Raw genomic sequence first — 27,371 nt, forward strand, 5'->3', positions numbered from 1 at the left:
AGCTGAAAGCAGTTTTAACCTATTTATCAGTCCAATGAGCAAAGAGCATCCTGAACATATTAAGTTCACAAGCTACATTTTTCAACCTCAGTTTCAATATCAGTGTCATTAATTAAATGTTCCATGGTACAGGGCATAGTCCTCATCCTGGGATGATCTTTATAAATTTCCCCCTACTGCAGGGACACAGAATAAAATATTCCACAGGAGAGAGAAGAATATGCCATAGTTGTGTCTTTTTGTCTTTTCTAGGATAGATTTAACAGTTGATATAAGGTGTTAGAAAACGGTATCTCAAGAATACAGATTTGTGGAAGTGGCAAACATAGAATTTAACAATTTGAGTAGGTTCTTCCATTATCGTGTTCATAATTCCTTAATATACATAGTGGACACACTGCATATTATTCTTATTTTTCATATATTTGTTTTTTTATTTTCTGAATATGACAGCATTTACATTGATTTGAAAAGAGAAAAGATTAGTTAATTAGGATTTTTTCTGTTACAGAAATATGCTTACTGGGCATACTCCTTTACATCAATAGGAAAGACTATATCTAATGGTGAAAGCTAGAATTAGTGCAAGTTATTAACTCCAATTACACCACTCCGGTAACATTCTGTTGCAATTTTCATACGAAAAATTGTAATCAGTTGTAAGTTGTAGAATGACTTCATAAAATATTATGAATTCCATACGTTTTTTAAATGCGTATTTTATAAATTTAAACCAAAGTTACTTGTGTGTTTCAAAGCACTTAGCAATGTCTCCCAGCCAATCTGCTGCACGTTACTATTATTATAACTTTGGAGTAAGGCTACATTGTTCTTTTCCCTTACTAGCCTTTAGCTGAATTGTCACCTTTGTTCACACACAAGAGTTTTCCCTATTCTAAATTTGACATGGCTTTCCCAGGGAAGCATTGGTTGAAGAGTCTTATCCAATGAGTCCCACTCTTGTATTGTTACAAACCAAATTCTTTTTCCACTCCATTTGCTCAAGTTTGACAAAGGAGATAGATTTGCACATAGTAATTTCTAATGAATATTTTGTCATGCCCTCACCAATCCCCAGAAAAAGTCAGGACCCCAGGGCACAAGCATGTAAGTTCAAGATGAACTTGAACATGTGGTTATGTTGTATTATACATGATTTCAATTGCATAGGTATGTATTATTTAAATTGAAACTAAAATTCAAAATTATCTAACTTCTATCATAGCTGAAATATAATCTGTGTAATAGATATTTAATAGTCATGCAATAGTAAAATTATCATTTTGCATTTATTAGAGGATTCATCATTACTGTGCAAGACATGAGTAAATTCATTTCTTGGCTGCAGTATCTTTGCTGACCCAAGCCACTATCAAGCTTTCCTACTAACGAACTGCTTCAATAGCCTTTCTGAGGCTTGAATAGCTACTCTGAGACATACAAATAAAGGCTCTTTTAAGGAAGGGAATATGGCTGGTAGAAAGCAGGCTGCTTATTTATCACTCTGCGCAATCTCCTCCTGTTAAAATTGCCCCTGTGGGCCAGGTGAAATCATATGCAGTCTTGGATTCTGATTTCTCAGTCTTAGCTTCAGCAACAGGAGAGATGCCAGTGTGGGAAAGGAAGGTTTTCCAGCAGTGTTACTGCTCAGGGCAGAGCTTTTCCTTCAGCAGAGGACAGAGTTCTGCTTCAAATACAGACATAGTATGATTGTGAGGCAAAATATAATCTTAGGCTATAAGTATCCTAAAAACTTGAAAAATCTCACTGAAGTAAAATACCTGTCTTCTGTGACTGCCTTCTGATTTTGTTGTTAGAAAATACTGGTTTTTTTCTATACACTATACATTTTCTTTTGCCTGTCACTTTTCTATACTTTCACTCTCTGTTTTGCCTTATTTCCCCCACCTCTACATATATTTCTGTGTGTGAGTTTGGTAGGTAGTCTTATTGTAGTGAATAGAAAATTAGTTGTGAAGGCAAAGACAGTTCCTTCTCTAAAACCGATAAAATATTCTTGTACCATCTCCAGTCTGATGATGATTCTTCTCTTCTTCCCGTTCAGCCCTTTGCTTCATCACTTCTGTTTAATCCAAATTAATGCAAATACTCTTTTTAGAGAGGAAATAAATTATATTTACAATATGTATGAGAGGAAAAAAAAGCAATGGACTCCCTCTAAAACATACTTACATTTCTAGCCCCACTTACTTAAAATGCAATTGCTTTCTTTTGCTTACTTTTATAAGTCTTTTGTTAGGATTGGGCCCAGTGTGCTTTCCGGAATGGAAATCCAGCACTACTTTTCCTGCCAAAGTTTTTTATTTGCACTGCCAGCACGCTTAACTTTTGTAAGCAGGATTTGCTTGTGTCAAATTGTTGATTGGGGAATGGAGACATAGTTGTGCTCCAATCTTTAGCCTCTAAAGAGTTGTATAGAAGTCTGATTTGGTTAGCCAGTTACAATGAGTTTACATATTCCTTAATGTATGTTTAATCACAAAGGAAAACTGCACAGCTCAGCACTATTTAAGTCACTGGTCTGAAGATGTGTGTTCATCTGGAATAGCAGAGACATGCTCTAATTGAAGCATGTTAGTACGACATTGTGTAGGCAAAGCAGCACAGTGCCTTTCTGCCATTAAGAAAGGCATATTCTGCATATGCATATTTCTGCATATTCACTGGTGATGAGCATTAGTATTAACTCAAATTCTCTGAATGTATTGCTGTCTGCAGTCATGAGTGACAGAGGACTGTTGCTATTATAACTAGCTATTATGTAGGTCTGTAAGACTGTATGATAGAACTGTCCTTCCAATCAACAAACTGCCTCACTCAGAAAAGCTTTCCTGGGTATTTTGCGCCATCCTCCTTGATCATAAAAGACAGACAGGTAGTGAAAGCTTGGACTTCCACACAAACCTGCAGAGCATAGAAAGGATTGAGCTGAACTGTCTTGTAGATTATGTACAAACTAATTGTTTATGAAGTTCCAACCAGGTATTTCTTTCCAATTGTGTTGTGGGAAACTGGGAGATAACTTGTGTAAGAAAGGGTATAGAGTTAATGAAAAGGTGTTATGAGGAAAGATTCCTGTTAGATTGTATGGATGAGACCCAAGCCCTGTTGAAACAAATAAGAATACACCTATGAACTGCCACATAACTGAGATCGCACCTTTTGCTCTAACTTGGCCTTTATAGGGTTAGCATTTGGAGCAGGAAGAAAGTTGAGGAGAAGAAAGAAAAAGCCTGCTAAATTAGTACATTGACAAGTTGCAGAGAAGTTTTGAATGGGAATATCCATCAATCAGTTTGTATCTGTGCTTTGTAGCTATACACATAGGAAAATAATTTCTCTTCTGTGAATTCATGCAAAAAAAATTGAAATAAAGGAAAAAGGTGGGCTATCAAATCATGCAAATAGTTGCTTCAGTTTGGTATTCAACTTGTCGGTTCTGTTTTTTCCTGGTTAATCAAATGCTTTTTCTTTTGTGCTGTTTTCTCATCATTACTACTGTACATTGCTACAGGCATTTATTTTGTATTAGCTTAGATTTGACTGGTTTTGAATCATCTAAACACATCTTCCCATCTTCCATTTCAAATCGTCATAAATTCATATACATGCTTTTTGATTACCATTTTTACACCTAAGGGTCACTCTGTCCAAGTGTTCTCCATGAATTTAATCTTAGCCCATACTATTTCTATATGTTTAGATAATTCCATGGGGCAAGAGTAAAATATATGAAAAAAATAGTCTCCTTAACTTTTGGAAGTGTAAGAATTAAAAAAAAAAAAGACCCATTAATGCCAGCAGCTTTTAATCGATGTATTATAAAAGATAATTTACTTGATGCAGGTTCTATCTATATTAATAAAAAATAGATTGATTTGAACTTAGAGAGACATTGTCTTTATCTTGTAAGTGTGAAGGAAGTTCATTCATTTATAATGGGGTGCGGAGTAAATCAAAAAGAAATTGATGCAATTTTACTATTCGTCACTGGTGGGTTCTAGTTTAAAGCTACAAATTGAAACAAAAATACAGGGGTTTTGAGCAGGTTAGAATTTATTAAACTGAAGAAAACATATCTTCTTATCTTTGTATATGAGCTGGCAATATATTCTTGCAACCCAGAAAGCCAGTCATATCCTGGGCTGCATAAAAAGAAGCGTGACCAGAAGGTCAAGGGAGGTGATTCTCTCCTCTTTTCTCGTGAGAACCCATCTGGAGTACAGTGTTCAGCCCTGGGGCCTCCAACAGAAGAAAGACATGGAGCTGTTGGAGTGCTTTTTCAAGTACAGTAGGCCAGTTTTAGTGAGAGACCTCAAAGAATTGCTCAAGCATGCTAACTGTAGTCTTCAGGAAATACCTTGGAGACTGTTTCTGTTACCTTTTAAGTCAATAGTTGTCACTGGGTATCATGGGAAGTATCTACATTAGTGTTTTCAGTTTGTGTCAGAAGGCATTTTTAAGTAAATCCTCTCATCAGTTTGTTTTATTGTTCTTTATGTCATGAAAGGTTCTTAAAGCACATGATTTTCAGATTAAAATAAACTGGGGCATTCCTGTGGCTCACCAAGTAAACCCCAACTCAGTCGAAAAAAACCTTTAATGGGTATGGTGTGGACAATCTGTACTCAGCACCATCTGTCAGAGCAACTCCTAGTAGTGTCCACTGCTTTCTAACGTAGCCCTAATCACTGACTCCAGGGGGAGCAAAAATCCAGGTAACTTTTCTTTGGGAACATTTTAAGTACATTTTTGCCCAGCACGCTCTGCTTTTGAGTGGTAGTAAAACTGTGGAGCATTGCAAGGCAATTCTAAGAAGCAATTTTCTACCTTGCATTGTAATATTGATTATGTTGTAGAAGTAAACATAATACATGGTAAAGACAGAACAGTTCCCTCACCCCCCAAAAAAAAGAAAGCAATCCTAGGCCTACACTTGAATAGGTAAGATTGATTTTAAGGATGGATTCTGGTATGAGGCATTCTGAGACCATATGATTTGGCAGAAACTGTTGACTAAAAAATGTAAGATTTTTGGTACAGTACAATATTCTGTAATTTTACTTTTGCAAGTGTTTAAACTCACTTAGCTTTTTTAATGTTTGACGCTGAAGTATTTATCCATCTGTTAGTATCTGTCTTGAGAGAAATTCTCTGTATATCAAGGAATACTCACATAAGTTTAAACTATTTTATCAAGAAATCTCTTCTAGCAAGCTAATTGTCATAGCATTTTCAGATTGAAGTCAGTGCAAAACATTTGACAAGCCAGTGACATGTAAATAACACTCAAATTCAAAGTGAATCAATTTCCTTATGTGTAATCTCCTTGGCAATCTCATGTCCCTTTATCATTAAACAAGTCATTTTTGAACACAGTTATATTAGTGTGTAAGTCAGTTCAGGCACTTTTTCACTTTATTAGTGAAAAAGAAACCAGTATGTATTTTCAAAAGGTCTGTTGATGTACATGCAAAATAGATTTAGAAGCACAATAAACAAATTTATTTTTTGCCCTCAGAGTACCTGTACTCAGCTAGTATCAAAATAATGTTAATGATAGTATCTCTGTGAATCACCAGATAAGTTCTGTTGCCAGTTTGATCATTGGTGTATTGCTCATGGAATGAAAGCAAAACATTTTCAATCACACCTTGGCTATCTTTTGAAGACAGACGTCATACTTTGATATGTTTAGCATTTTGGAATCTGCACCAATTCTGTTTTCATAGAAGCACTAGGAGACATTTCTTAGTGCTATGTGTAACGTATTATTGCAAAAGAAAAGATATTTGGGCCTGGGCTAGTATCTCTGCTTCCTGTTGCTCTCACGCTAAAAATTGAAATTTAATGTAAGATACTACTTTACTGTCTGGTTCTTTATGTACTATTAGTATTTACACTGATGGCAACTATTCTTATCAGTGAAACGTAAAGTGAACTAGCTGTTTAATCATTGTTTTCTATCCCAGGTACCATCTTTCTCAAGATAATTCCGATTTTTATTTTTTTTTAAATATATAAAGATAAATATTCCCACTGTTTCTGTGAGTTAATTGCAGAATTAATTGGATCATGTTGTTCTGAACAGCAATAAATGTGTATTGTTTATTTCTTAAATTTGGTTAAATTTTAAATAATTTTTTGTTCTGTAAGGTTTGCAACTCATGTTGCTTGAAGTCTTCTGTGAGGCTTTACTATCTGCTGCTGGAACAACCCAAGTGAGGCTCAACTTCTTGAACAAGGAAGGTGTTTCTAATAGAAACCTTGACATTTCTTTGAAATTTTAGAATGTCTTTTAGAAAGTTTCCCTTTTTGACAAAGAGTCACTGCTCTACTTATTCTAGTAGGTTTTGAATGGCTTTCTATCTGAGTACGTATGTATTAACCGTTTTCACAGATACAGTGTACCTCATAATAGTGTGAAAATAAAAGACCATTTACCAAAGTTTCATGGCTAAGTGAAGAAAGTGATCTGGCATCAGTTGAGATGTAGTTTTGCGTACAGGCATACGTATTTAGGGAAAAGGCTTTGATTTTTCTAAAATTTAGAATTTTGATCATACAGTTTAACTTTTGTTCATGTTCTGGAATACCTTGGTCATGACAGCAGTGAGCTGGGTGCCAGGTATCTCGGTGCTAAGCTTTGCAGAAGTGTGGAGAGTGTGACCTTCTCACAGCCTTGTAAGAAGAGCTTGGTCTTGTAGGTGTGCTCTGAGGAGGCCCTGTGTCTGTTGAAAAACAGTTTTCCCACAGATGCACTGATTTTTTCTTCCAGAAGTTACTTAAGCAGATGGGAGATGATGACTCTCATTCTCCTTTTGTACTGCAGCACAGGGTACATAGCACCTGCAAAGGCTTAAACTTGCCTCCTCCCTCATCTGACCAGATGGCCCATGTTTTCTGCAGTCACGCTCTGCCTTGTTATCTCCTGGGGGCTTTTCTGGGGAAAGGGATGTCATCTGTCCATCCTGTTGGAATGCTTCTACTATAAAATCAAGAAATATGTGGGCAATTTTGAAAGTCCTTGTTTATAAGGGAAGAATCAAGGACTCTTGACAGTAGCATGGGCTTTTTATATTTTTAAACTAATGAAAGTTTAACATAAAAAGCTGTTGTCATTGGTTCATCAAGGATTGAAGCATGGGTCATTTCCTTTGGGTGAATGCTTTTATCAAATGGTTAAAGAGGTTTATTCATTCTGTTATTTCCTTCTAAACTTAGGTCAATAATATCTTTTTTTAGTTGAAAATTTAAGAAGCTAATGTGGGTTCAAATAAAAGTATTCTGATAGTTTGGAAATATTGCTAAAGTAGGACAGAAGTTGACACACAATCCCAGTCTTAAACATATCCTGTTAATTAGTCCTGCAGGCTCTCTGTCGTGGTTTTACCCCAGCTGGCAGCTGAGCACCATGCAGCCGCTCATTCACTCCCTCCCCATCGGGATGGGGGAGAGAATTGGAAGAGTTAAAGAGAGAAAACTCGTGGGTTGAGATAAAGACAGTTTAATAGGTAAAGCAAAAGCCGCGCGCACAAGCAAAGCAACGCAAGGAATTCATTCACCACTTCCCATGGGCAGGCAGGTGTTCAGCCATCTCCAGGAAAGCAGGGCTCCGTCACGCGTAATGGTTACTTGGGAAGACAAACGCCATTGCTCCGAATGCCACTGCCCCCCCCCCCCCCCCCTTCCTCCAAGCTCCTTATAAACTGAGCATGATGTCATATAGTGTGGAATATCCCTCTGGTCAGTTTGGGTCACCTGTCCTGTCTGTGTCTCCTCCCAACTTCTTGTCCACCCCCAGCCATCCTGCTGGCAGGGCAGTGCAAGAAGCAGAAAAGGCCTTGGCCCCGTGTAAACACTGCTCAACTGTAAGTCCATAGAACAAAAACATCTCTATATTATCAATGCTGTCTCCAGCACAAATCCAAAACATATCCCCACACTAGCTACTATGAAGAAAAATCAATCCTCTCAGCTTAAACCAGGACACTCTCTCCTTCATATATAGGCATTACTGCCGCATCCTTCCAAATATTTTATAGGGTATGTGGCTTATGGCTGTGGAGGATTCCAGTTGTTACACCAAGATCTTCTTATGTATGAGAAAAGAGTTCATAGGCTTAACTGGTCTTAACTTTGGCAAGCATTTCTTAATTCAGGGGCAACAGAAGGCCAATGTTATGCTGTATTTTGATACTTCTTTGTCCTTAGCAGATCCTTTTCCTATTGACGTAATTTTCCAGAAGTTGTTTAAAGCTGCTTTGGGAGCAGATCATACTAGAGCAATGGTGCAAAGCAGAATAGTCTCCTATACCAGGGAAACCGAACTATTTTATTTTAAGACAGGTAAAAGTGAGCTTTAATATATTCTTAATTGTTTTGCCATAGCCAGTAAAGACTACGCTCAAAGAGGTTAAAATTCGCTGCAATGGTGGTAACACTGAATGGCAGCCTGCTGGCCATGGTCTCATTTAGCTGTGGCAATGCAAGGTACGTAACATAACTGCATTCACCATTGATATCACTGGTCTTTTCTTTCCCTTTCTAAGGAAGATTGCCAGGCAGAGTCCAAACTCTTGAGTGGTCCTTGAAATCTGCTTTATAAGCCAGAATTGAAAGGGTAAAGGAAAAAAAAACCAAACAAAAAATAACCCTTAACATTAATGTAGTGAATTAAGTTTGCTAAAAAGCAAATTAAAATTTTTGAAGTGTTTCACCTCTTCATAAAGTGCATTATTCCTTTTAATAAAATGAATTTTGTGTATGCTATTTCAAAATATTGTACATTGAAAACTGTAAAGTAGATCTTATGCAAACACTCAGCAGTGTTTCCGTGCTGGCTGTTACACTTTCAGTATTATTGTTCACACTTTAATTCTTTCACACTCTAGATTTCTTCTGCAGCCTCCTGCCCAAAGCATATCTCAGTAAGAAGAGGATGAATAATGCATTATAATTATTTAATATGTTCACGTAAATTGAGGGGGTCAGTTGAAGGGTTGTTCATATCATTGATGTGATTAATCCCACTGAAGACATGAAAGCATTAGTAAAGAATCACAAAATTGTTCAGGTTGGAAAAGACATTTAAGATCAAGTCCAGCCATTAACCTAGCACTGCTAAATCCACCACTAAACCCTAAGCACCACATCTACATGTCTTTTAAATACTGCCAGGGATGGTGACTCAGCCACTTCCATTGGACAGCCTATTCCAATGCTTCACAACCCTTTAGGTGAAGAAATTTTTCCTAATATGCAATCTAAACCTCACCTGGTGCAACTTTAGGCCATTTCCTATTGTCCTATCACTTGTTACCTGGGAGAAGAGACCAAAACCCACCTGGCTACAACCTCCTTTTGGGTAGTTGTAGAGAGCAATCAGCCTCCTCTCCTCCAGACTAAACAACCCCAGTTTCTTCAGCCTCTCCTCATAAGATTTGTTCTCTAGACCCTTCACCAGCTTTGTTGCTCTTCTTTGGACACTCAGGCTTTATTCTTTCTGAGTTTGAGGAAGTTATTTTAGCTAACACCTTCAAGAGGAAGCAGATGCTGGGTCTAAGAACATAAAAGTGGCTGTTTAAGTATATCCCTCTGTGGTCTTACTGGTGCCAGGTGCCAACACAGAGGCTTAGAAGAAAAATTAGAAGCGGAGGAAATATCAAGCATTTACCCTGTGATATGTGCTCCTATGGCCAGCAGCTTAGTAAACCCTTGAGGAGGAGCTTCATCTGCACCACTGTGTTTGTGAACTATAACAATTTGTATCTTTTTAGTCAGTTGGCCATTGTCATCCAAAAACATCATGTTGCAGTTAATTCTTCTGTTCAATGGTGTGTTGCATGAAAAAGTAGTTGCATCTGTTTATTTTAGACCTACCACTGAATAACCTCACTGGGTCCATAGTTTTTATGTTACAGTGCTTGTGTTAAAGTAGTAATTAAATCCCCATTTGCCTTACTACACACTACATTATTTTGGAGCTTTCTGCCATATCCCCATTTAGTTGTCTCTTTTTCAACCTACTCTGTTTATTCTGTCTTCATAGAGAATTTTATTCTTCTGATAACCTATGTCGCTTTTCTCTGTGTCTTATCCTGTTCCACAGTACTTTTTGAGAGAGTGTAATTGAGACTATATATCCTCTAGCTTCTCCCACTGACACAGACACTCTTTAGTAACTCTGAAATGTTTTGTCTTCTCTTTCACAATCCTTTTTTCTTACCTTCTTATTAATGCTAATATTTTAACTTTTCAAATACCATATAAGATTTCTAAGAAAGCTCTTTTAAAAATATTCTCTCCATGTAACAGCTGTAGGAACAGAATTTCAGTGATAGGCAAGTGTGTATGAGTGGGTTTACTTGGAGATCAGCTTGCCACTAAATGAACAGAGCTTGGTATATAATCTTTCAGAGCTATTAAGAGTTACAACATATATGTTTCCTCAGATTCAGTCCTGTCCAGAGAAAGGAGTTAAAAATCCATCAAAATATACACAACCAAATTCTGATCTCACTTATACTTAAAAATCCTAAAGAATTCTTAGATTGGCAAATAAAGATGTTAATGTGCTAAATTATCTGATATTTGAATGTAGCCCATCATATGAGGTTTTTCTTGTCTGAGACAACACATATAATTTTGAGTACAGCCTTGGGAAAGCACATCTTGTGATTTAATCTAGTCGGAAGTCATCTATTCCACAGCAGCAGAGTAAACAATTGTCATTTGAATTCTGCAGTATCCATTTAATGTAATGATGATCAGCATCAATTGTTGCATATATTAGTCATTGTAACAGAGTCTTGTCAGAAGATCATTTTAACATTAACTATTTTTAAAACAGATGTCTACGCTTTATGTGTTTATTTCAATTTAATTGTTGTCAATAGCTGCAAGAAGTCATTATCTGGTAGCAACATGCTATTCAATTAACACTTCTTCTACAATCATACTGTACATTCCATTTTTATAAATGTAAAGGTATCTTGCTAGATATAGGTGAAAGTCTGGCTGTTTTGACTGTAGGTTAAACCATAGGTGATATTTTGATCTGGCAGAAACAGATTCAGTATTTTTAAAGGCCAAAATATTGAGGTTCCATAAACACTAAGACAAATGTAAATGTCAAAGCAGTCTTTTAATTCTTTTTCTTACAGTTTTCAGCTGTGGAAGGAGTTTTTCCACTCAGACTCCTTTCTTTCATGGTTCCATTAATTTTTCCAGATCATCACAAATCATATCAATTTACTGCTGCACAAAGCTTAAGACCAACGTACAGTACATCTGATTTGTAACTTGTACTGCATTGTAACTGTTTGAGAGCTCAGTGGCAAAGAATCAGTCACAACTATTGAAGTGTTGTGCCAGTGACTGGGGGCAATCATTTTGCCACTCATTTTTCCTGACCAAAGAAGTGATATTTTATATTATATTCTGCTCACACTCGTGTTTTTCATTTGGTTTCACTTTATTTCAAATTTCTTTCATGCAAAGTTGAGTTAAATAGTTTGAGGTCAGCTGAGGTTAAGAAAAGATGAATGTGACAATTGAAAGACACAGTAAAATGTTAAAAAATAGAAGTATACTCAAATGTATGTTGGGAAGTCTGACAGTTTGTTGACATCAACCGAAACAAATTATTAAATTCTTACTTTCCAATGTAATCCCATTGATTCTGATGGAGGTGCAGCAACTGCAGGACTGGACCTTCTTGGCAGAGAGAAGTTTTCTGGTTTCTGCTTCTTTACCTGGAGTGGAAAGCCTTCTTTCAGCTTCTGGGATAGCAAGAATTGGCATGCAAACATCTCAAATTACAAGCATGTTACAATAAATTTACATGTAGTTTGGCCTATTGAGTCATATGCAGTTTATGACCAGTTCTAACCTCCACGTGCACCTCTGAAGAAGTATCACCTTAAGAGTTTTTGCCAGCCTTCACAGGCAATTCTCTGAATAACTTACATTTCCTGTTTGTTAAATTGTATCATAATTTTTTTCTTAAATCTGTCAGGCTTATTTTGTATTTTCAGTCATATCCTCTATTTCCCATCCATGGTATGTGCAACTTTCTATTGATGGAGAACTACTGATGGCTAGTAGTTCTAGCCATCTACTGATGGCTAGATGGATAGTTTTGAAACCAGTTTTCTCCTAGATAGTAGGAAACTCTTGTATTTTACTACAAAGTCATGGGTTTTAGCTTGCTTATAGTAGTATGAAAATAAGCTTCCACAAGAAAATATCAAAATCTTTTCATTTCTAACAGTAGCAATTAGAATGTATTGTTTATTGTCAGTGTGAAAAAGAAAAGAACATGATTTTACCTGGCAAAGAGAAGCACCTTTTAAAAAGGGACTTGCTTCACAAAGAGACAGTTGTGCACTTTTACTAAGTTTAGCTATACTACATCCTATACTTTGTGTATGAGGGGAGAGCACTGGATCTCATATACCTCAGTGGTAGCAAGGCTTTCGGCACTGTCTCCCACAATATTCTTGCATCTAGGTTAGAATATTATGGTCTGGATGACAGGACAATTAGATGGGTCAAAGTCTAGCTGGATGATTGAGCTGGAAGCATAGGCCAACAGAAGCCTTATGAAATTTAGCAAGGACAAATGTGGAGTCCCATATCTGTCAAGGGGTAACCCTTGCAGCAGTACAGGCTGGGGGCTGACTGAGTGGCTGGGATCAGCTCTGCTAGAAGGAACCTGGGCACCTTGGCAGGCAGCAAGAAGAGCACAAGCTGTCAGTGTTCCCTGGCAGCAAAAGACCAAAAACATGGGGGGGCTGTATTGACAGGAGCATAGCTGGTCAAGTGAGGAAAGTCATTGCTCCCCTTTACTCAGCGCTTGTTAAACCACATCTGGAGCACTGTGCCCTATTTTGGGCCCCCATAATACAGGAAAGATATTGGCCAACTGTAGCTAGTTGAGCTGGGGGCTACAGAGGTGTTTGGGCGGCAGTGCAGGCTGTGTCAGCAGTGGCTGAGGGAGCCTACTTTGAGAAAGAGGTTGGACTAGAGATCTCCTGACATCCCTTCCAACCTGAATAATCCTGTGATTCTGGTAAAAGTCATTACTGAGATGTTTAGTTTTTATACCAATGTCTCAATTTAAAATAAAATTATTTTATCTAAGAAGTAAGTCTTTCTCCTTTACCCTAGTTTTTGTTTTTATCTTAGTAAAGATAAAGAAGACTCTTAGCCAAAAATTGCATTTTTACATACAGAATATTAAAACATGCAAATCTTTTATTCATGGTGTGGAACTACATGTAAGAACCAGGTTTCTGTAAGATAATAGCTTTAAAAAGGAATGAAAAAACATTTTCTTTATGCCTAAAACATCAGAAAGTAATGCTGGCACAAATCCATTCTTGGCAATACTTATCTCTAGGCCTAACAGAAACCCTGAAAGATGTCTTTGATTATTTTCACTTTTAAATGTAACCTATAGTTAAACTTGCAGGAGATCACTGTTCAAATTTTGAATTCACATGAAATCTCTTTGAAGTGTGTATGCTCAGTTAAAAGAAAGAATTGTAGAAAAGAGATCCATATTGGACTGGATGAAAGAGAAGGTCTACAGGTATGTGGCCATGACTTACTGTGTAATGTGTCTGAGGCAGTTAAAATGGTTTTTAGAGGCAAAGATGCTTGGATTTGGGATGAGTTGCTGAGGTGAAAATAGAATGATACCCGAAGAAAGGATTAGGAGCAGAAGGGCTTAGATATAAGAACCAGTACCTGCTTGAGCAGAGAGAAAGTTTTAGCAGTCCCCTTCTGTCAGCAGAGTGTCCTTTAATCTTATGGTGTATTGTGCTATTTTTAATTATCTGTTGCAATCCTGTAATTATTAACTGTAATTTTATACAAATCAAATACATGAACCTGTCTAAATTCATTAAATACTGAACTGGCCTTTCCTTCATTTCAGATAGTTCAACACACTCTGATCTTGCATGGGCGGGAGGGTTGCGTTTAGTGGTGCTGGGGTTTTCGCTTACTACTGGAGGTTTATTTTTAACTTCTGAGTATTAAGCTGAAACTTGTGATGTATTGCCAGTGTCTTTACTATCAGCCATGTAATTAAAAGTAATTTGAAGTGAGATCTGTTTGAATTCAAGCTACTCAACTTCAAGTCATTAATGTTACAGAAATTAAGTGCATTTACACATTGGCACATCTGGATAAATTCAGTAGTCTTCTTTACAGCATGTCCCCACAAAGTCGTTTTATCACAGCTATCAAGAGAACAAACCACAGGAGAACTGTAGTGCTGCACTGTGTGGCTGCAGCCTTCCACTTACGGCCTTAATATTGATGATTAAATAGCAGACCCCATTTTCTAACGTGGCAAGATGAACCTATTCCTTTGTTATTTAAACTTATTTCTCTCTTGAGCCTGAGAATCAGGAATTGGTCATAGGTGAAGATCTAGATATTAGTTATGAGAAACAAGAGATTCTCTTTTAGATCTGTGGTAAGTTGCTTCCTCACATTGTAATCTTAGTTACACAGAAAATGAGTGCATCCTAGATAAATAGGTAAGAAGGGTATCTTTGGGCTTAAAACTAAAGTTATAAAAAAACTCCAGAAACTGAAAGCTGATGCAAAAATTCATTAAAGCATTTACAACATGAATTAATCGCCAAAAATTGGCCTTAACCAAGTTTCATATTAGAGTGGCTACTTGAGTGACTAAGAAGATGACACGTATATTTCAGGACCAAAATCAAAAAGACTACTTGCACCATACAACAAATTTTATCAATTCAAGCAGAGGTTGGGAGCCAGTGATTTGCAGAGATCAAATGACCTGCAGGAAGCTCCAGCCTGGAGCACTGAATGCCTCGTAACTGTTTCATTCATTGCATTACTTGTGGTTTTTTTTTTTATCTGAAGTAGAACTGATCCCAAGTTGCAAAATTTTGATAGTAAGTACAGCAAGTACCATATTTTGAGTACAGAGTTTGAATATCTTTTTCATTTTTAAGAGAAACCAAACAGTTAAACTTCTCTTTTAAATATGAAAAGTAGAAGAAAAGATTTGCTTTTATATTCTAAAATTGTGAGAATATTTATTACATGTATTATATTTATTGCATCTTATTCCTTCATTACATACTTATGCCTTTACAGAAACTCTTAAGTAAGAAGATGTAGTGTCCTTTTCAAATATTTAGATCCACCTATTTACTATTAATTTCATTCTCTGCCATGATCATCCTATTCCTGGAAAGGTGAAATTCAGCTGGGGTGACAGAGGTGTGCTGTGTAGTACCAGATGGATCAGGTTTGATCGCTGTTTGGCTAGAGATGTCTGACTGCATGTGATTAGATTGGGTACCAACTTTTGAAGAGACAAATACTAGTTTCTACAAAAATTAAGTAATTACCTTTCACTTTTAATCTTTTTTGTTGCATCTGTGATATAAAATGCCCAAAGTGGTCAGATTTGTATCGTCAATAACTTTTCTATAAGCAAACATTTAAAACAAATTCCTAGAATTGGAGTCTCTCCTTTGGCTTGTCTTGTTTTAAAATGTTGGAGTTTCTCAGATTAGGAAGCAAAATACTTAACATCTTACCTCAGAAACCTCTGTCTCAAAACCCAGGTTTATGAAACCAATGAAAAAATGATATGCTATACATTTGTAATTTGTACATGTAACCATTTTACATTGTATTTGCTTCTTAAATATGCTTTTTAGCATTCTGTTTATTACAACCAAACAAAATTCTGAGTCGTTCCCTCTATTGGCTTTGGAGAAGCAATCACTCAGCCTAGAACTGCCTTCTACTTCAGCTTTCAAAAAAGAAATTGAGTACAATGCAAAAAAAATTATCTTTCACATGCATATGTATCTGTGATTCAAAGACATTAGCCTTTATGCCCAATGGTTTTGGCAGAGTGAAACTGAAAAGGCCAGTTTCAATGGGATAGTTATTTTTAATGTTGCACAGCATCTGATGCTTTTAAGACACTTTAAGCTTTGATTAAAGACGTATTTTTGCTATCCTGTCTCATAGTGATGGGTGGGATGTTCATCCTGCTACGCTGCTAAATGCCTTGAAAGCAATCTGGTGGTATACTGAGTTCCAACCTCATTGTAACCCTGTTTATCACAAGGATATCTCCTGTCTGATGAGGCTTATTTCCCTTGACCCCCTGTCTAGGCTATGGTAGAAACAATTCACAGCCTACAACTAATAAAGAATATAGAGATACAATGCAATGATTCAGGTTTTTGTGGTAACGCTGTGTAACAACATGCTTACCTGCCTTACTTGCAGCCACTTGTTTCCAGTTTGACAAGTACAACTGTGTGTGTGGCTGCTGTTTATCTGAACCAGCAGAATGACCAGGTTTAAGTTTCTAAATACCCTTTTTTTATTCTATGAAGTACTAACAAACTTTACATTGAATCAGGCTTGGGAGAAGCGTCTTACCAGTAATAGGCTGGCACTATTTCAATGAAGTTTTATTTTTAAAGATTGGGGATGTAAAACAATGTTAGTGGCAGATTTTGAAGGTACCCATGTGAGCTACATGCTGGAATCTAGTTCAGTTCCGGTGTTCCTTCTGCACTTAACCACCATTTGCCTCTTTGAAAACTCGCTGGAGCTTCTAAACCCACAACCAGGGATGTTGTCACTGGCTCAGGAAGACTGTTCCATAGCTTCAGTTGGATCTGTGGACTGTTGAGTATAAAACAAAACCTTTTTAAAATTATTAGTGTTAGTGTAAGATTTTGCTTTTCTGGAGACTGGCGCTAGCAAGCAGGAAGCATTACATACTTACAAGCAAAGTAATTAAAGCTTCACTTCTGTTTACTTCTGAAAGTTACATTCTTATTATGTTTACTATTTCCATTTCCTTTCTATTTAGACAAGCAATCTATGAAGTAATCACTAAGCCAATCAAATATACAGTATAGGGCTGACTTGATGAGATGAATTGAATACTGCAAGAGGTCAAAGTTTGTAGCAAGAGACTGTTCCCTGATCTGGTTGAGGAGGTTAACTACAGTTTTCTACCATTTGCAGGCATCACAACTTCTTGTTAGGGTTAAAGCCTGAACTTAGAACCTTAGTTGGCCAACTTTTCTTCAGCATTGTGTTAAATAAGATCTCACCTCTCTTCTTCTAGGTGGAATAAAGGTGCACCAAAACAGTGTCATAATTTATGATCTCAGTTTGAAGATAAGAAGGAAACTTTTGCTTTTTTTATAGTGTAAACTGAATGCATAATAGATAAAATAAGTTTACAGATTTTTTCAAGTGAAGTTGTATGAGAGTTTCTTAATGTACTTTTTGTTTCTTTGCAGCTATTGGCTGACAAACAAAGTCCACATTAAACGACCTAGCACTGGCCTCCTCATGTATACACTTGCCACCAGATTTTGTGATGAAATTCACCTGTATGGATTTTGGCCATTCCCAAAGGATTTACATGGAAAACCAGTCAAGTATCATTATTATGATGATCTGAAGTATCGGTACTTTTCTAATGCCAGTCCTCATAGGATGCCATTAGAGTTTAAAACGTTGTATGTATTACATAACAGAGGAGCACTTAAATTAACAACAGGGAAATGCGTACAGCAATAAAGCACATGTAAAATACAATAAGAAGTACAGAATACACACTTCATCATAATGATGTTGTGGAATGGCAATGGGATCCCAGTGAGGATATGTTTCAATACCCACTAAGCCATCCGAAAAAGGAATTTTATCAGAAGTACATAACCAGCTATTATGCCTGTAAAGTGCTATATAACTTAAGCTATCCTGACTGCAAGGGTTCAAGTAAGTGCCACTTTCACTAAGAAAAAAGCTTGAATGTATACTCAGTAGTGTTTACAGGAACCAATGACACCTTCATCATGAATTAAAGAAGAAAAATATAGCCTGCTTACTGCTGACTTGCCATTGTGGTCAGACAGCCCACAGAAGAAATCCCCAGTGGGTGGAATATTCACTTCAGCAAATAAACCAGGCTTTGGCAGAAAATACCATGATGGAATTGAGTAGAGAAAGTGAAATCCATAAGATCAAACAAATCAGTAAATGCCTTCATTCAGAGGACTGTTTCTGATCTTGTATTATAACCTCAGCTTTTGTTTTGTTGCTCGTTTCCTTATTGTTGTTGGTTGGGTTTTGTTGCTTTTGAGTATTGGAGCCCTTAAAGGATTTTGAGGATGTTATGAATAATTAAAAGTATCTTACAGAATTGTCTTAGGAAAAAAAAATTTATAAGGGTGGGAGGGTGGCGGGAAACATCAAATATTTTATCGATTGTTAATGTGTTGAATCCTGCTGTCACACAACCCTTAACATTCCAATTGTTTTTCTAGCTATTGCTGTCAATACCCACTACATGGAATGACTCAGAAGTCATTTTGATCTATTTTCAAAGAGAAGTTTTTCTGTTGTGTTCAAAGACATAAAAGAAGGTGCCCTTATTTTTGGTACCAAAGATTACTCTTACACATTAGTCTTTCCTTGAAGAAATGGTGTAGATTTAGCATGTTTCTTTGCTGCTGAAGCGCACATATTCTTTATGCTATTAAAATTTTTGAATTAAGCATCTCAAAGCAAAGCCTATTTACATACTTTGCATATAGAATTTCATTCTTCAGAAAGATCTGCAGGAGTAAAGAAATTATTTCATACATATATATACAATTTTTATTCCTGATTCAAAGTAAAGCACAAAATCTAAAGGAACTCAGGTGACATTGGAACATGTCTAAAGAAAAAAAAAAAGACCTAGACAATTAAATGGAAAATAAAAGAACTTTAGATTAAACAGTTCTTTAAAACTTAACTTTCTAATTGTGTTGGATGATATCTATCTCTAATATACCTCTTTTGTATCAGCATGATGTTCTGATTTGTAAATGAGTGAAATAACACAGAGCTGCATTATCTCACAGTGATTTTTCTGAACATCAGTCTTGTTTATCGACGAAACTAAGAATTCTTTCACTCCCTTCTTTCAAAAAAGAGAAATTACAGAGGGTAGGACAGGGTGGAGTGTCAGTACAGCATATACTAAGATACAAAACCTGTCTGCATATGTATTTTAGTGTTAATGGAGCAGGTAAATTAAGAACACCATGGTTCCTCCGTTTTCATGTCAGGCTAAGCTAAAGAGGAGGCATGCAGATACAATGTACGGGTATTTTCTTGTTATGTTTTCAGCGCTACATGAGGCCCTCATCTCCAAATGTGACAGTCGGTGAATCTATTGAATTTTGAACTAGCTCGAGCAATTTCATATGTAGCACAACACTCACAAACATTTACTAGCTAAAAGTGCCATTTATTACCCATTTTTCCTCTTAAGTTCATCCTGCATGACTAGAGGTCTGTAATTATGCAAATTTAGTAGCTAAATCACTGCCTTGCAGACAGTTTTGCCAAAAGTTGATGGGAAATAGAAAGTCATTCTGCTATATCTAAGACATAGCAGCATCTTTCCTTATTCACCAGTCTCTCCTACCCAGGACTGTTTACTTTGGCTATCTGCTAAGGTGTGGAATGTGGTCATAACATGATCACCACTGAAGCCAAGGCATCACAAGGAACTAAACAGCCATAGAGACTGGAATGTGTTTAATTTGTTGTTGATAACCCCAAGGGTATTATTTGTACACTGTGTAAACTTGCAGACAAGTTAAACTTTAAGACAAGGCTATTTTCTTGATGAAAGGTGGGCGTATTCCTGTTCTTTCTGTTAGGGTTTTGCTGCTGTTGATCTTTTAAAACATATTTCATATACATGGACAGAATTTCTATTGAGATAAGAAATTGCATGTGCCAGTCTCACAGAAGCTCAGAGAAGCATCTGTTCAGCTTTATCTTTTCTTCTGGGAATGTCTTTTCTTCTCTTTAGTGTCAGTCCATCAACAAAAAAGGAATTCAAGTAGACTAAAATATTAACTGTCAGATGATATTTTTCACCTCAGGGACGGTTTTAATGCACCAATTGATTATTTCTCTGAGAACAAAGTAGATGATGACACTCTTAATTCCTACGGTAGTAAAAAAAAAAAAAAACAACTTGTGTACTTGAAAACAATGAGACATAAATAGGAAGACAGCTGAGAAAGTTTTTCTTTAGAAGTCAGCAGATGAAGAAAAACTTGGCATAAGCCTGTTTTGCAGCCTTCCTATTTGATTCTCTGTGAGTGAAGTTAACTTCAGTACACAAACCATGGAGTCCAGATTTTTACCTGATCACTAAATCTGATAGAACAGGGTGATACAGGGCAAGGTTTCTCCAACTTGGTTTGGCACAAGATGTGACAGTAGCACCTACTTGCAAGACAACAGAGTTTGCCCTTCTCCAAGCTGAACCTTAACCTCATCTCCCGCAGACTTTCCACCTTCAATACTGCACTCTACTGGCACCATGAGCCATGGTCTCATGGCTCTCTACTGTCATCCACACTCATCCTTCTCATAGCACCCTCCCCTCAAATTGGCACCCAGGTGTGTCTCCCTAACAAAAGCATAGGACTCCTCACTAACCTGCCTCAGCTTTTATCCTGAGCTGAAGTGTAATGTAGCGAGTGGTATGTTTCAAACCATCCTCTGAGGCAAGCAGCAGTTGTAGTCTTTGACCATGCAGATTTTCACAAGCACTAGAAGTCATTTTACTCTACTGCTTTTGTATAAGATCAGTGTCCATGTGGAGCCCAAAGCTTCTGGGGCTCCCGGGTGTGTGGTTTGTTGTGCTGCAAATTGTCTGGTTTGAGGTGGTTTGTGACCACATTACTGGTTACTCTAAGGTGACATGAGATGAGATATGCCCAGAGCTTTTCCTCTTAGGTTAAATGGCCTCGGTTGTTAGCCATCCCACTGCTGGGAAGATGTAGCAGCGGACTCATGGCAGATACCCTTTTCTTACCTTTCCTTCATACCTCCATGGTCTGTATTGCCCTGGGCCTCTTCGTGCATTTCTATTGAGGCACCCCAGGTTTTGAATGAAAAAAAACCAAATTGCTTCCACTGTGTTACTCTTTATCCCTATAGGTGACCTGGAGCATAGCCCCAAAGGCTTAGCTGCTGTATAGGGACTTTACAGTGGAATAAATTTCGCTTTGTGGTCCTTCATTGGGCAGCAGTCAACAGCTCAAGCCTCCATAGTTGCCTTGGATGATTTGTTTATATACATTCACACCTCCTGTGCTGCTTACAGCACAGATCAAATAAACAGCCTTTATTATAATTAGCACTCTTATCATCCAACACTATCAACAACTAATACAAAGTAGATAGATAGGATAAAATGAAGAAGGATCCCTAATATTGTAATGAAATTTGCCCTGATGAGGAACAACTGAGAAATGCACATCAGTTGAGTGTTCCTCAAATTTATTCTCACATCAGTCATATCAATTGCCAGCTATGGTTCCTAAGAATGTTAAAAATAAGAACTGGGAGCTACATCAAGACAGCAGACAGAGTAGATTTTTCCAAATCTAATGAGAGCTTTACATTGCACAACCTGATTTCATTCAGATAAATTTATTGTAAATTGTTTATTAACGTACAAGTTAATGTTTCTGTGGCAGTCTTTCATAAAAAGTAATAGATAAATATATTTGACTGTTAAGTTTTCAGCTTTGGGACAGTTCTCTCTCCCACAGCTCTGAGCCACTCTCCAGATATAAGATCTTTCTCTAATTGACTGCAATTTGAAGAAAAACAGGTGTGAGTTCAGTACCTTTTTTTTAGTGTTTGATCTAGCAAAGTGCTGAGCACTCTTTACAGTGACTTTCCTGGGAGAGATGTGTCCAGGATCAAGATGGGGATCTAGATTAGCATATTTCAGGATATAACTCTGAAATTGCACATTATTTATTTATAAGAGCACTGTTACTTTCTGTCGGGAAAGCACAATTGTTCTAAATATAGATAAAACAAAGGAAGAGCGTTTACAGAGAGCTTCATTCCTGCACAGTACTATTGCTACTGAGCATATGTAATACAATTTCTGTGGTTTAAAGTATTGATATGTATTCTGTCAGGATTGTCATGCTTGACACTGTTAATACTATCTCAAGTACAGCTATGGGGATTGTTTTTTATTTGTATAACTGTAAAATAAAGACCTTTTTTCATTTTTTTCCTCTATATTCTGTTCCATATGCCTTTGTAACACGACTGTGATAATATTTTTCAATTATATGGTCATTGTAAGGATATGTGAAAGGAGTGTCTGCTTCTTTAAAGCGTCTGGTCAAGGACTTTCTCATCACAAAAGGGGATATTAAGAAAAGGAGGAAGCATAAACTGAACACAGACAGACACAAATGTGAGATGAGAACCAAAACTGAGCAGTTTCACTAACTGGTAAAAATAAGTGTAGTGTAGGAATGTTTATTTTTAAGTAAGATTATCTGATCAAGGACCTTGTCAAATTGGATACTATGGAAAAGGGGGAAGCAATAAAGTATATGGAGACGCAAACCTGACAGACAAATCATAATGGAGACAACGTCAAGAAGCGAACCTTGTCAGGCACACTAACTGAACAGCTAACAAGAAACTGCAGGCAAACAGGACTTTCTCACTGACAAAGTTGCAGACCTGAGGCTCCGGGATGTTGGAAGAGTTGATGGGACTGTGCAACTTGATGAGGCAATGTGCAGGGAGGAAAAAAACAGGAATAGGCAGAAAAGGAGCCAGTCACGTGTAAGCCATGGCCAGTCAGTACGCTTGTCTGGCTGAGCCCTGAGCGTGATTGCCACAGTCTGTCCTAACTCCCCGTTAAGTCTTTTCTTAACTACCTCTCTGCATAATCTCACTCTCCATCCCGTGTGTGTGAGTACTGCAAGGACTCAGTGCCAACTGCTGAGGAACCGATGTGAGAGGACTGACTGCCAGCTGCAGGAGTCAGGTTGGGGAGGTGGGTGCCCCTGGCCTGTGGTGTCGGCTACAGGAGTGAATGTGGGGGGGGTCTCAGTTGCCCTCTACAACTGCCTGAAAGGAGGTTGTAGTGAGATGAGTGTCAGTCTCTTTTCCCAAGCAACAAGCGATAGGACGAGAGGAAACAGCCTCAAGTTGCACCAGGGGAGGTTTAGATCGGATATTGGGAAAAAAGGGTTGTAAAGCACTGGAACAGGCTGCTCAGGGAAGTGGTTGAGTCACCATCCCTGGAGGTATTTGAAAGATGTGTAGATGTTGTGCTTAGGGACATGGTTTAGTGGTGGACTTGGCAGTGTTGGGTTTACGGTTAGATTCGATCTTAAAGGTCTTTTCCAACCTAAATGATTCTATGATTCTATGATTCAGTGCCAGCATCTGGAGCAAGTGGGGGTCCTTAACCTCCAGCCCTAGGGTGGGAATGGTGTGTGTTCCCAAAACCAGCTGCTGAGGGTCACCAGCATGAGTGAGGCGAGTGATGGACTCAGCATTGGAGGCTGGGGCAGGACCACAGATCACAGCCCATGTGCCTGGTGCTGGCTGCTAGGGGGGTGAGTGCCTGTGTCCTCCCCAAACCTGGTGTGCATGGGTAATCACCAGCAAACTTCAAGCTGGACGAGCCGGCAAGTAGCAGACCCTGGGTCAGGGCAGGGGTCTCAGGCAGACAGACTGTCTGTGCTGGGGTGCTGCTGAATGAGTGTGTTTGCAGCAAGCACAGAGCTGGACCAGCCGGTGCATCAGGGACCCAGTGTGGCAGGCAAGGGGGCCCAGGATCAGGGCAGGGATGCCAGAGGGGCCGTGCTGGTACTTGGGGATCCGTGAACATGTGCGTGCTTGTGAATCTTGTGAATGTCCCACGTGTGCTGCAGTAGTGACCTTCTGTGTCTGCCAGCCCAGGAGGAGGAGAGGGCTGGGCTGCCTGCCCTTGGGTTTGTGTGAGCTCTCTGTGGGGGTGCAGTCAGAGGCTGCTCCTCCTCTGCGGCAGTGTGAATGACCAGCCGTGTCAGTGTCCTCTCTCTGTGTCCCCATGTCTGTGTGTGTGTTGCATGGACACACGTTCAGCTTCATTTGTGGTTGAGCCTGCAAATGGGAAAGCACCAGCCACACGCCTCAGCCTGGGCAGAGACCCTGGGGTACCAGGCATCAGTCTGGGCTCCATCAGCGGAGCAGAAGAGGTTCTGGCCAGAAGCAGCTGGAGGAGGCAGCTGCTCATAATGCTCCATTAATACAATCTATTATAAAAGATTTGAAGTGGTTCACATAAGAGCAAGACTTGCCCAATAAGGGCCAGAATCTCCGTATACACTTCAGAATGTAAAAGAAAAAAAAAAAAAAAAAGCTTGTAGAAAACATATACAATACTGCAGAAAACATATACACTATGCTTTAAAGCCTATTAAATCAATTAGTATCATTTTTTGATCAATAATACATTTCTAAACCTTTACCAGCCATGCTACAAAAGCAAATACACAACTCCACCCTGGCTGTAGAAACTACAAAAAACCTCTCAATCCTTCCCATAATGAATTTGACATTTTTATTCTATAATCGCAGATTCAGCCTTCACACACTGTTGGAGCTCATGTGTATTTGAAAATGCTATGACAGTCAATATTTTGCTAAGCTGTGTTCTTTTTCGTGGCACACGCACAAAAGGCCATATTTTGCTGAATCCTGCTTATAGCTCTGTCATATTAATTAGATTATTTTACATGTCTATCTGTATTGGGAAAATGCTGTCTTTTGATTACTTACTACAGCAAAAATATAAGCATATAATTCATAATCAGTAACTGTGTTCATGAAAAATTCTTGCACTATAAGGAAGACCTGCTTACACTGGCTTACTAGCTTACTGTGCTTTCTCCTGCAGCCTTAAACAATGGCCTTGTGAGCCCGCCTTTCAGTTTATACCTTCTTATCTTCCATTTGTTTTTTATATCCCAAAATAAATACATATATAAATCAAGGAGATGTTTTCACCATTTTCTTATTGCAAAACTTTAAATATATTTGAGGTGATTCAAGTGCTGCTTCTAAGCCTTATGAAACCTGATTAACAATATGAAAGATTGCTTCTCAAAGGAGTATTGCCAAAGGAATTGTAAATTCCACTTCCAGTTTACTTGTCCCTTTATGGCACTTAAGTCATAACAGAGCTAGCCAACTGTACAGGTAGCTAGTCAGCACAGTAGAGAGACTTCTCAGACTCACCTTCATGACTCAGCAGCTGTTCTGGAGCATTCAGATCCTTGTCTCCACCTATTGCTTTGTTGCACTAACAAAAAATGGCTTCAGGTCCGTTAAGTTCAAGAACAGGGTCTGAGCAGCTGGTTCTCACATTGTTTTCCTATATAATCCTCTGACTGCAGGAAAGCAAGAGTCAAAGTGAAGGTTAATGACATTATGATAGTATGAAGATAGCAAAAAAACAACCAGTAACAAAATAAGAGCAGATGATTTCAAATGTCCGTCTCCTGAACTTCCAACTGAATAGCTGAATGACATTCACCCTTTCCTCTGCAGGGTGGTCCATTTGCTCTCCAAGCTCTCTGGTCTCACTCCTATATCATTGGCAAGTCTAAACTGACTCCTAAATCTGTGCATGAAGAGAGACTATTTGAAGCTTGAGGCACTGTTGTAGGAATCACCAGGCTGGAAGAATAGCTGTTGTAGTATGGTATTCTATGTGGATGAATTGCTTCTTTTAGAAGAAGAATGGAGTAGCCTGGGTGGTGCATCATACTAATGCTCCCCGCTGTGCTTCTACAATGCATAGAAGAGTGCTGTGTGATACACATACAGCGCTGTAATAGCTCTAACTGTTCATCAAAGAAGTCATCCTATGAGTAGTAAAATGTGTAAAGCCTGATTTTCACAAAGTTATGTCCTGAACTAACCTCAGCTACTCCAATGCCAGCTGCATCGCTGCTTTTCCACTTCCAGTGTCTTCCAGTCTCACTGAATTGCTGCTTCTTCCAATAATCCCATATCCCTTCAATATCCACTGTTGCAGTATGGGACAGAGCACCTATTTTGCAAAGGCAGGAGAAGCTCACAAGCCAGGCAAGTAAAGGTGCATATTATGCCAGTTTTTAGCTATGCAAGGGCTAATATGCCCATGCTAATAAATGTCTATCTTATTTAGGGAGTCGGCTGTTGCTGCTGAGGGAGTGCAGAGTGCTACTTGTCCTTCCTGAAGCAACAAAAGTGGTGTTCACTCTCCCTCTCCTTGTAAATTACTGATTTCAAAAATGTTTTAGGAATTTAAAATGCCTAAGACAACTACTCTTTGGGCAAATATGGCTGTATTTGATCAAGAGATCAGTACAGAATCGCTTCAGATTCACAGAATCAATAGGGGCCTCTTGAGATCATCCAGTCCAAATCCTGCTGCTCAAGCTCAGTCAGCTAGAGCAATTTGCCCAGGACCATGTCCAGTCGGGTTTTGAAAGCTTCCAATGGTGGAGACTCCACAACATCTCTGGGCAGCCTGGTCCTGTATTTGACCACCCTCACAGTAAATAAAGCATTTTCTTGTGTTCATATGAAATTTCCAGTTTTTAATTTGTGCTCTTGTCCTGTCTACTGAGAAAAGTCTGGCTCCCTCTTCATTCCCAGCCATCAGGTATTTATACACATTAATGAGACCTCCATGAGCCTCCTCCAGGCTGAACAGTCCCAGCTCTTTCAGTCTTTTCTGATATGAAAGATGCTTTGGTCTTTTAATCTTCGTGGGCTTGTGCTTTACTCATTGGCTAAGTTGCTAGGATCAACTCACAGACAAGCAATGGCATCATATAAGCCTTATTGCCTTAGCAAACCAGACTGAAGTGAGCTGTAGATAAAGACAGAGCTATGTGACTGTAGATAGGATAGAAAAACACCTGAAGAGAATTCAGAGAATTTTCTCAGTAAAAATAAACTCTAGCTCCCAGTCTCTACTGCTAGTGTTTGAGACCCCCTCACTAGGGGTAAGTAAGGCAGGTAAGTAGAAGTCCAGTCCAGATTCTCTCCCTTTCATTTTTAGTAGCTTCTTATCAGGAGCATATGAAGTTTGGGAAGATGATGCAGAATTCCTGCTAAGGAAAGCAAATTGTTTTTCAAGAACTATATAAGAGTTACCATGCAGCCCTGGAGAATTTTGTTCCTAGATTCTTGTGATTCACTAGGCCAGATTATAGTTGTATAGCCTTAACATGGCTTCTGGATTGAGCACATCTTTAGGTGACTATGTTGAAGCAAGTGACTCTAGACACACTTCTGTATTGGTTACTTTCATATTTTGGAAAGGGTGTTAATCGATGGAAAATCTGTTAAAAACATATGGCTTTGTTTTGATCTTTATTCTAGAGCTAAATAGACCAATACATCTGGAAGCTGGCTTGCAGGCA

General features: G+C 38.3%; 1 protein-coding gene and 1 long non-coding RNA gene across 3 annotated transcripts in view; one reads left to right on the plus strand and one right to left on the minus strand.

Annotated features, from left to right (window-relative positions):
- The window catches only part of ST8SIA4 (ST8 alpha-N-acetyl-neuraminide alpha-2,8-sialyltransferase 4), a 73,264-nt gene extending 51,082 nt beyond the window's left edge, over nucleotides 1-22,182 (plus strand). Inside the window, exon 5 of the mRNA XM_075739383.1 lies at nucleotides 17,361-22,182. Within this exon, the coding sequence (XP_075595498.1) occupies nucleotides 17,361-17,643 (283 nt within the window). The 3' untranslated portion in view covers nucleotides 17,644-22,182. The remainder of the gene's footprint in view (nucleotides 1-17,360) is intronic.
- Nucleotides 1,072-26,002, minus strand: LOC142599387 (uncharacterized). 2 transcript variants are annotated; one of them, XR_012832934.1, is made up of 4 exons: nucleotides 25,878-26,002; nucleotides 25,192-25,343; nucleotides 11,682-11,804; nucleotides 1,072-1,684 (listed from the first exon to the last, which is right to left on the minus strand). It is a non-coding gene; the product is annotated as an uncharacterized LOC142599387 (long non-coding RNA). The 2 variants fall into 2 exon arrangements; XR_012832933.1 differs by lacking the exon at nucleotides 1,072-1,684 and having other exon boundaries at nucleotides 11,586-11,804.
- Nucleotides 26,003-27,371: the final 1,369 nt, after the last annotated feature.

This window comes from Balearica regulorum, chromosome Z, assembly GCF_011004875.1.
Source record: "Balearica regulorum gibbericeps isolate bBalReg1 chromosome Z, bBalReg1.pri, whole genome shotgun sequence".
In the NCBI taxonomy this organism is placed as follows: domain Eukaryota; kingdom Metazoa; phylum Chordata; class Aves; order Gruiformes; family Gruidae; genus Balearica; species Balearica regulorum.